General features: G+C 41.0%; 1 protein-coding gene across 4 annotated transcripts in view; it reads left to right on the forward strand.

Moving 5' to 3' along the window:
* USP8 (ubiquitin specific peptidase 8) overlaps positions 1-10,374 on the forward strand; it is a 75,937-nt gene that overhangs the window by 10,680 nt on the left and 54,883 nt on the right. For 3 of the 4 annotated variants that reach the window (XM_011928608.1, XM_011928607.1, XM_011928609.1), the window contains one exon: positions 5,009-5,094. The exons of the other annotated variant lie outside the window; for it this stretch is intronic. In XM_011928608.1, the coding sequence (XP_011783998.1) occupies positions 5,009-5,094 (86 nt within the window). The remainder of the gene's footprint in view (positions 1-5,008; positions 5,095-10,374) is intronic. 4 annotated transcript variants of the gene reach the window in all.

Raw genomic sequence — 10,374 nt, forward strand, 5'->3', positions numbered from 1 at the left:
GTGCAGTGGCACAATCTCGGCTCACTGCAACCTTTGCCTTCCAGGTTCAAGTGATTCTTCTGCCTCAGCCTCCCGAGTAGCTGGGACTACAGGTGCCTGCCACCACGCCCGGCCTAATTTTTGTATTTTTAGTAGAGACGGGGTTTCACCATGTTGGTCAGGCTGGTCTCGAACTCCTGACCCTGGGTGATCCATCCGCCTTGGCCTCCCAAAGTGCTGGGATTACAGGCATGAGCCACCACGCCCAACCAGGTTTTTTTGTTTTTGTTTTTGTTTTTATGTTCTTGTTTACTTTTTGCTTTATTCTTGGAAGTTAGTAGTTATTTTTTTTCTATGACAAGGTTGGGAATATTTTTGTAGCTACCTCTTTTTTTTCTCTCTTCTTGAGAAGGTAGTGAGTACATTTAAATAGATGAGATGTTTCCATTTCCATAGAGTCTCTGTTGCATTTCCAAAGGGAGTATCTAGGCAGAGAAGTTCAGGTTGAGAAGCTTTCTGCAAAGGCTCAGGTAACTTAGGCCATTATTTCATATGATTCAGTAGTTCAGTTCCCGTTTTTCGGAAAAATGATTATTTTCATTTGCTCTGTCCAGGGTGCTTCATCTGCTTCTGTCTTAGAACTGTTTTTTGTTTGTTCTGAGACAGAATCTCACTTCCGTCACCCAGGTTGAAGTGCAGTGGGCACAGTCATGGCTCACTGCAGCCTCGACTTCCTGGGCTCAGCTGATTCTCCCACCCCAGCCTCTAGAGTAGCTGGGAGTACAGACACGCAACACCACACCTGACTAATTTTTAAATTTTTAGTAGAAACAAGGTCTTATCCTGTTGCCCAGGTTGGTCTCGAACCCCTGGGCTCAATTGATCTGCCTGCCTCAGCCTCCCAAAGTGCTAGGATTACAAGTGTGAGCCACCTTGCCCAGTTGCAGAACTGTTTTTTGTTGTATTTTCTGTAGCCCAGCCTCTCTAGTGTTCTTCAAGTATGTGAGGTGCTGAATTTACTAACAAGATATTTTCTGTTTTTTACCCTTTAAATCAGGTAGGGACTGAATATATGTCATTGAACTTCCTTAGAAACTTGTATTTTCACTCTTATACTGGAAAATGTTTGAGATTTAGTCTAGGCGCAGTGGCTCACCCGTGTAATACCAGCACTTTGGGAGGCTGAGGCAGGCGGATCACTTGCGATCAGGAGTTTGAGACCATCTTGGCCAACATGGTGAAACCCCATCTCTACTGAAAATACAAAAATTAGCAGGTCGTGGTGGTGTGCATCTATAGTTCTAGCTACTCAGGAGGCTGAGGCAGGGGAATCACCTGAACCTGGGAGGCGGATGTTGCAGTGAGTCAAGATAGCTCCACTGCACTCCAGCCTGGGTGACAAAGTGAGAGTCTGTCTCAAAAAAAAAAAAAAAAAAGGGCACAGTGGCTCACGCCTGTAATCCTAGCACTTTGGGAGGCCGAGGCAGGTGGATCACAAGGTCAGGAGTTCACGACCAGCCTGGCCAACATGGTGAAACTCCGTCTCTACTAAAAATACATAAAAAATTAGCCAGGTGTGGTAGCAGGTGCCTGTAATTCCAACTGCTTAGAAGGCCGAGGCAGGAGAATTGCTTGAACCTGGGAGGCAGAGGTTGCAGTGAGTCAAGATCGTGCCACTGCACTCCAGCCTGGGCAACAGAGCAAGAGTCTGTCTCAAAAATAAAAAAAAAAAGGAAAATTGAGATTTAGATAAAACATTAATTTAGCAAGCTCTCTCATTAGTAGAGAAGGACACTACATTTTATTACTTATCAAAAAGTCAGCTTGTGAATAATTTTTTCAGGGTTATCCGAAAAAGCAGGGAAAGAAAATGTATTGAAAATGTTAGTGTAGCAAATTCTAGATAAAATTAGAATTGTATTTTAACATTTTTATGACATTCTTGAAAATTCTTAATATTCATTGGTAAACCTATTTTTGTTTAGGATATCATGAAAGTTGTTTGAATTCATATGTTCAGGAGTCAGGAAAGTTCTGGTAAACCTGAGAAGCAAACATTTTCAATTATGTAATAATTGGATGTTATCTTTTTCTTCTGCCAATTATCATACTATTAAAATTTTGAAAGTATTTATACTTACTTTAACTGTGCTCCTTTAAGAGCACAGAGATACATAATTGACAGGAAACCTCACTAATATTAGAGGAATATCTGGTAGTGTGTAACAGACATGCCCAAACATAAATAATGTTTTGTGTTTAAATAGGTTTAAGCTGGGCTTACAGGCTGGCTTTTTAGTGAGTTCATGTGTAAAAATGAATAAAACAAGTCATAGCATTTTGGTTTTACTTTGTATTTTGTATTTATTCAGAATGATTACATTATGATTTCTGTTAAATGGTTCTGTTAATGTAATGATTACATTCTGCTTTCTGTTAAGAGAATTGCATCAGTAGTCAAGACATAGTGTGCTAACTGAAATTATTGTAATGTTCAATTGATATATTGAACAAACTGTACACTTTAACTGGAATAAGTGAAGGGTCCTTCTAATATATTTAGGCTTTAGAAGAATCAACCAAAGAAAGCATGATCTACTTTTAGGCTAGATAGACATATGATAACTATTATCAACAGACTTTTTTTGAGACAGGGTCTCACTCTACTGCTCAGGCTGAAGTACAGTGGCACGATAATGGCTCACTAAAGCCTTCACCAAGCTATCCACCTGCTTTGGCCTCCCAAAGTGCTGGGATTACAAGTGTGAGCCACCCAGCCTGGCCATCAACAGATTTTTCTTCTTAAAAATAAGTCTTATGTTAACTGGGACACAAAAATTAAAACTTTTGCTATGTCACTCATATTCTGTTCTTGTGTTACCACATACTCTTTTGAAATTTAAAAAGTGTTTAGAATGATAGATTGTTGAGCAGTGGTATATTGGATTAGAGCTCTAGAGATCTAGTTAATTTCTAAGTTATAATATTTGTAAATGTCTGGCAGTTTTCTTTAGAAAAATTTAATTCTTCATATGCTCGAGGTTGTATTGTGCTACTGGACACTGGTCTTATGGGAATGAATTATTTACTGTTAGTTTTTGTTGTTGTTTTGAAATGGAGTCTTGCTCTGTTGCCCAGACTGGAGTGCAGTGGCACTGTCTCTGGTCATTGCAACCTCCACTTCTCGGGTTCAAGCAATTCTCCTGTCTCAGCCTTCCAAGTTGCTGGGAATACAGGCATGTGCCACCACGCCAGGCTAATTTTCGTATTTTTAGTAGAAACTGGGGTTTGCCATGTTGGCCAGGCTAGTCTTAAACTCCTGACCTCAGGTGATCCACCCACCTCAGCCTCCCAATGTGCTGGGACTTCATGTGTGAGCCACCGCACCCAGCCTACTGGTAGTTTTTTTGTTTTTCGTTTTTTTTTCCCCTTTCCCAACCCCGCCCCGAGACGGAGTTTCACTCTTGTTGCCCAGGCTGGAGTGCAATGGCACGATCGCAGCTCACGTTCACTGCAACCTCCACCTCCTGGGTTCAGGCGATTCTCCTGCCTCAGCCTCCCGAGTAGCTGGGATTACAGGCGCGCGCCAGCATGCCTGGCTAATTTTTGCATTTTTAGTAGAGACAGGGTTTCCCCGTGTTGGTCAAGCTGGTCTCAAACTCCTGACCTCAGGTGATTCACCCGCCCCGGCCTCCCAAAGTGCTGGGATTACAGACGTGAGCCACCACACACAGCCTACTGTTAGTTTTGATCTACCTAGTTACAGAAGTTATGTTATGTTTATTTGTATCATAAGTAATCTGTAAGTTATATATATTTATATGGGCTGTTATATATGTTTATGTGGCTCCACCATTGCAGCTCTTCATGACTGAGAGCCAAAGATGGGTACTTCTGAGCTACAACCCTTCTTTTTACAAATTATGATTATTATAATTTGTAATGAACTGTGCTAGTAGGCTCTATTTGCAAAGTCATATTGACATGTTGTGGCAAATCCTTGATCCAGTAATCATTCAACTGACTTAACTAGCTACTGCCATGTCATACCAACCTTGATTTGAAAATATCTGATTGTAGTATCTAATGAGTGACCTCTTGGAATAGTGATGTAAAAAAAAAAGCAACAACAACTTCATTGTACTTGTTAGTAAATTATATGCCAAACCTTTTACCGTTTGCATTTTTTAAAGGTAGATTATAATTTTTTTTTTTGAGACAGAGTCTCGTTCTATCACCCAGGCTGGAGTGCAGTGGTGCAATCTTGGCTCACTGCAACCTCCGCCCCCTGGGTTCACGTGATTCTTCTGCCTCAGCTTCCCGAGTAGCTGGGATTACAGGCACGTACCACCACACCCAGCTGGTTTTTGTATTTTTAGTAGACATGGAGTTTCACCATGTTGGCCAGGCTGGTCTTGAACTCCTGTCCCCAAGTGATATGCCCGCCTTGGCCTCCCAAAGTTCTGGGATTATAGGTGTGAGCCACCGTGCCTGTCCTAGATTATACTATTAATTATTTATTTTCTATCATTTGGTTTTTAGTTGCTCAGAGTTTCCTAATGTGTAAATGTACAGGTAAAGTACAGGTGGAAGCAAAAATATCTGTTTAGAACAAGTAAACAAAACAAATTCCATGTTGTGTCTCTACATAGTTTGCTTTATTGTGAGACCAGAGAAAAAAACTAGGTACATATTTTTAATAAGAAAAGATACTTTATTCTTGAAAGCTTTGCTCTTTGGCGCTTATAAATAACGAGAATGTTATTTATACTTTTTAATGGTGACTTATAAATAAGTCAAATTTATGAACTAGTGGATCTCTTTAACTTACTAATGGTATGAAGACATACTTTTGAGACATTTGGAGAATAAATTATACATTTATGTAGGTTAAAAGTTTTTAAAAATCTTCCATGCTAATAAAACAAACTTCCCTTTATATAAGCACCATGAGTTTAATGATTTTAGCACTAGTGTTACATGCAATGCCTGGTACTAACAATATGGGATGGTTTTCCTATAATTTTAGGATTATTTCCATTCAGTTCTTGGACCTGCAAACATCAAAAAAGCCATTGAAGAAGCTGAAAGACTCTCTGAAAGCCTTAAACTAAGGTACAGATATTATGAAATATTTAAAATAATGTAAATTTAGAAGATAAAAATAATATTTAAGATTTACTGATTTATATCTGACGATTCGTATAATATTCCAATTTTTTTTTTTTTAGACAGAGCCTTGCTCTGTCGCCCAGACTGAGGTGCAGTGGTGCGATCTCAGCTCACTGCAAGCTCCGCCTCCTGGGTTCACGCCATTCTCCTGCCTCAGGACTGCAGGTAGCTAAGACTGCAGGTGCCCACCAGCACGCCCGGCTAATTTTTTGTATTTTAGTAGAGACAGGATTTCACTGTGTTAACCAGTATGGTCTTGATCTCCTGACCTTATGATCCACCTGCCTTGGCCTCCCAAAGTGCTGGGATTACAGGCATGGGCCACCGCGCCTGGCCCCAGTATTTCTGAGTTATAATATTTGTAAGTTTCTGGCAGTATTCTTTAGAAAAATTTAATTCTTCATATGTTCTTTGGTGGATTCTGCTCCTGGACACTATGCTTATGGGAATGAAGTATTTACTGTTAGTTTTGATCTGCTTAGTTGCAGAAGTTATTTAAATTTAGAAAAAAAAACTGATTCTGGTATTTGCCATGACATTCTTTTTTTTTTTTTTCTTTTTGAGACGGAGTCTGTCGCCCGGGCTGGAGTGCAGTGGCCAGATCTCAGCTCACTGCAAGCTCCGCCTCCTGGGTTCACGCCATTCTCCTGCCTCAGCCTCCCGAGTAGCTGGGACTACAGGCACCCACCACCTCGCCCGGCTAGTTTTTTGTATTTTTTTTTTAAGTAGAGACGGAGTTTCACCGTGTTAGCCAGGATGGTCTCGATATCCTGACGCCCGCCTCGGCCTCCCAAAGTGCTGGGATTACAGGCTTGAGCCACCGCGCCCGGCCTTTTTTTTTTTTTTTTTGAGACAGAGTTTCACTCTTGTTTCCCAGGCTGGAGTGCAATGGTGTGATCTCAGCTCACCGTAACATTTACCTCTCGGGTGCAAGTGATTCTGCTGCCTCAGCCTCCTGAGTAGGTGGGATTACAGGCATGTGCCACCATGCCCAGCTAATTTTGTATTTTTAGTAGAGACGAGGTTTCTCCATGTTGGTCAGGATGGTCTGGAACTCCCGACCTCCGGTGATCCGCCTGCCTCGGCCTCCTAAAGTGCTGGGATTACAGGCATGAGCCACTGCACCCAGCCATTAGTCATTCCTTAAAATTTAAATTGTTTCCCTTATCAACAACATAATGCTGTCATGTAGCTCCTAGTAGATAAATTTCTGCCTGTATCTGTAGCATAAAAAATGTTAATAGATAAAACCAAAAGCATTCTCAGCAATATGATATAGGAGAGAACAATGGAACTGGTTTTAAGTGATATAAGCTGCCAAAGCCTGGCTAGTGAAAAACAGCAAACTGAGAGATGTTTGATGCAAATAATAAATAGAAGGAGGAAACCGAAAGATTTAACCAGGGTGACATATTTCTTTCCTGGCTTGAATTTTTCTTTCACTAAGAGTGTATCATATGTTACTTGTATTTAAAAATATTCTGACCAGGAGCAGTGGCTCAGGTCTGTAATCCCTGCACCTTGGGAGGCCCAGGCGGCCGGATTACTTGAGGCCAGGAGTTTGTGACCAGCCTGGCCAACGTGGTAAAACCTTGTCTCTACTAAAAATACAAAAAAAGTGGCAGGCAGCTGTAATCCCAGCTACTCAGGAGACTGAGGCAGGAGAATTGCTTGAGCCCGGGAGGCAGAGGTTGCAGTGAACTGAGATCTTGCCACTGTACTTTAGCCTGGGTGACAGAATGAGACTCCGTCTCAAAAAAATAAAAGAACTCTCAACTTATAAAGGAAATCATCGAGAAAATGATTCATTATTTAGATATTTACTTTTTATGGCATGATAGAATGGCCCATCTTTCAGTGTAATGAGGTCCCTGATACTAAATAACCGCTGGGTCCTTTGCAGTTCTAAGGCTTTTTAAATGTACTTTTAATTTTTCCTGTGTATAGGTTATTTTGCAGCTAGATGTGGAGAACCTTTTCACTATTTTTCTCCCTTTCTGTCTTCTCCCAGCCTCCTGCCCCATGTTGGTGTCTTTCATGGACATTTAGAGCAACTCTGTGTGAACATATCTTCATATCTGTCCTGTCCTAATTCTGTAATAAGTCAACCACAGAGCTCTTTTCCTCCTTTAAGTCTCTGAAATCTGCATGACTAGGATTTCTCTCTTGTCAGGCCGGCAGTCTGAGAATGGGCATGAGGGTATATGCTCTCTGGGTTTGGAGAATAGATTATAGCTTTAAAGTGAAAGCCCTCAACATCTTGGGATAAATTTTCTGCTAAATTCTGCCCAGTCGTCTGACGTCATGGTCTACGACTGTGGAGGCGTGTGTGCCCAGCGCGGTCCGTGGCCCGCTGTCCCCTGTCCCAGGGGTGGCTGCACGGGCTCTGGGGTGGCCACTATAGACATAGCCCCAGATTCTGAAAAAAACGCTTTAGCAAAAAGACCTAGAAAGTGGCTAGAAAACAGATTTCAGTATCACCTGCCTTTAAGGAATACTTGTCAAGCATTTGTTTGCCTGTCCCATGTCTTATTATTGTCTTTTTTCATGGACACCTCTCATACCATAGACTTAATCCATTTCTGTTACATTCATGTTAGGGGAGGTCTTAGACGTAATTTTGACCAAGTCTGGAGGTATCAGAATCCTAGTAAAAGGGATTAAGCAGGTAAAATAATCACAAGTCAGTTTCAGAGAGCATGCCTCGCTCTCACTTCAGCTTACCAACTGAAGCTGCAAAGTAGGAGAGACATCATCAACTCTAATTAAATTAGATTTATGGAGATTAGAACAAATGCAAGGTAGGCGGTAAGGTGTGGATAAGAGAAGAAAATAGGAAAAAAGAATCTTAAAGATTTTTCATTTCTGCTCTCAAATTGGATTTAGGCTGACTGTGCTTACTTCTTAGGGCAGACAGTTCACATACTGTTCCAGCATAGAACACTGCTAGAGAAGAAATATAGAGCAGTAGGTAAGTGTACGGAGCCAGACTCCCTGGGTATGGATCCCAGTTTTTTTCTTATTGTGTGAGCTTAGGCAAATTACTTAGCCGCCTTCTGCCTCAGTTTCCTCATCCGTAACTAGGATAATCATAAAACCTACCTCATAGTGCATTAAGAAAATTAACATTTACAAACTTAGATGGTGTCTGGCACATATCAAATACTCAGTAAGTGTTTGTGCTGTTTTCGTTGTTATTAACAGTGGAAGCATTCTTGTTGTGTAATACCTTTTGTCCTGGCACTCTAGTGATTTGCGTTGAGGAGGCAAGGTAAAACAGTTGTGTAATTTTGCTCTTTCACTTCTGTTTCTAACAAGTGAAATGATGCTGGCATATGAGATAGGCAGGAAAGTGGTGTTGATGTTTCCATAGAGATAATAGGGATATATGCTTGCTATTCTATGACCAAGTTCTTAACACAGTGCAGTAGAGAAGTGGGGGAAGTGAGCACACCAATAAGCAAGGTCCTGCTGAAGATTTGAGAATCCATTATCCCTGCGTATTGCCTAAGCAGATGGAATATGGTGTATGGTGAAACATCTGTTTTTGTAAAATTCTATCTGCAGTTATTCAGTTTTTCTTTTCTCCTCTCACATCTATTGATGGGTTCATCATTCACTTTTGTTCCATTTATTTTATTTTAACACATTGATTTTCATAAATCTGTTGTTTTCCCAGTAGAACTTTATAATTTATTTTGAAATATTTTCTAATTTCCCTTTCTTCCTTGACCCGTGGATCATTTAGAAATGTGTTGTTTAATTTCCAAGTATGTGGGATTCTTCTTATATCTTATTAATTTCTAATTTAATTTTATTGTGGCTAAAGACATTCAGTCCTTTTAAATGTATTCTTGTTTTATGGCTCGGCATATGGTCTCTTGGTGAGTGTACCGTGTGCACTTGCAAAGAAAATGTGGTTGTTGAATATACAGTTCTCTATATGTCATTCGGGTCAGAATGGCTGATAATGTTCAGATCTTCTTTGTCTTTCCTGATTGTGGGGTAGGGGTTCAAGTTGTAACAATTACTGAGAGAAGGGTGTTAAAATATTTAACTATCTATTTATGCCTTGAGTTCTCTCAGTTTTTGTTTCATGTATTTTGAAATTCTGTTTTTAGGTACATAAACATTTATGGCCGTTATAGTTTCTTGATGAATTGACCTTTTTATCATTATGTCCTTCTTAACCTCTGGGAATATTTTTTTTTTTTTTTTTTTTTGAGACAGGGTCTCTGCAACTTCCACCCCCAGGATCAAGCGATCCTCCTACCTCAGCCTCCCCACATAGCTGGGACTACAGGCACACACCACGATGCCTGGCTAATTTTTGTGTTTTTTGGTAGAGATGGAGTTTACCATGTTGGCCAGGCTGGTCTTGAATTCCTGACTTCAGATGATCCACCTGCCTTGGCCTCCCAAAGTGTTGGGATTACAGGCGTGAGCTGCCACACCCGCCCTCATCTTCATTCTTACAGGATTCTATGTTGACAGGTTTTTATTTTCCCTTTTGTCACTTCAGAGCTGCTATTCCACTGTCTTCTGGCCTCCATTGTTTCTGATATTAAGCATTTTTTCTGCCTCATTTTCATGTTCTTGCTGGAATTCCAGCTATACATACGATAGGCTTTTTGATTTTGTCCAATGAATCCCTAAGGCTTTGTTCTGTTTTGTTTTGTTTTAATCATTTTCTCTTTGTTTTTCAGATTGGATAATTTTCTTTTTTTTTTTTCAGACAGAGGCTCACTCCGTCTCACCCTGGCTGGAGTACAGTGGCACACGATCTTGGCTCACTGCAGCCTCCACCTCCCGGGTTCAAGCAATTCTCCTATCTCAGCCTCCCAAGTAACTAGGACTACAGGTGTGTGCCACACACCTGGCTAATTTTGTATTTCTACTAGAGATGGGGGTTCACCATGTTGACGAGGCTGTTCTCAAACTCCTGACCTCAGGTGATCCATGCACCTCAGCCTCCCAAAGTGTTGGGATTACAGGCGTGAGCCACTACACCCAGCCTGGATTGAATAATTTTTATCACTCTTTCATCCTTTTTTTCTTTTGAGACAAGGTCTCACTCTGTTGCCCAGGCTGAAGTGCAGTGGCATGACCCTAGCTCACTGCATCCTCAAACTCCTGGGCTCAAGCAAATCCCACCTCAGCCTCCTGACGTTGGTAGGACTACAGGCACACACACACCTCTGCTCCTGGCTAATTTTATATTTT

The sequence above is a fragment of the Colobus angolensis genome, unplaced genomic scaffold, assembly GCF_000951035.1.
Source record: "Colobus angolensis palliatus isolate OR3802 unplaced genomic scaffold, Cang.pa_1.0 Scaffold78, whole genome shotgun sequence".
In the NCBI taxonomy this organism is placed as follows: domain Eukaryota; kingdom Metazoa; phylum Chordata; class Mammalia; order Primates; family Cercopithecidae; genus Colobus; species Colobus angolensis.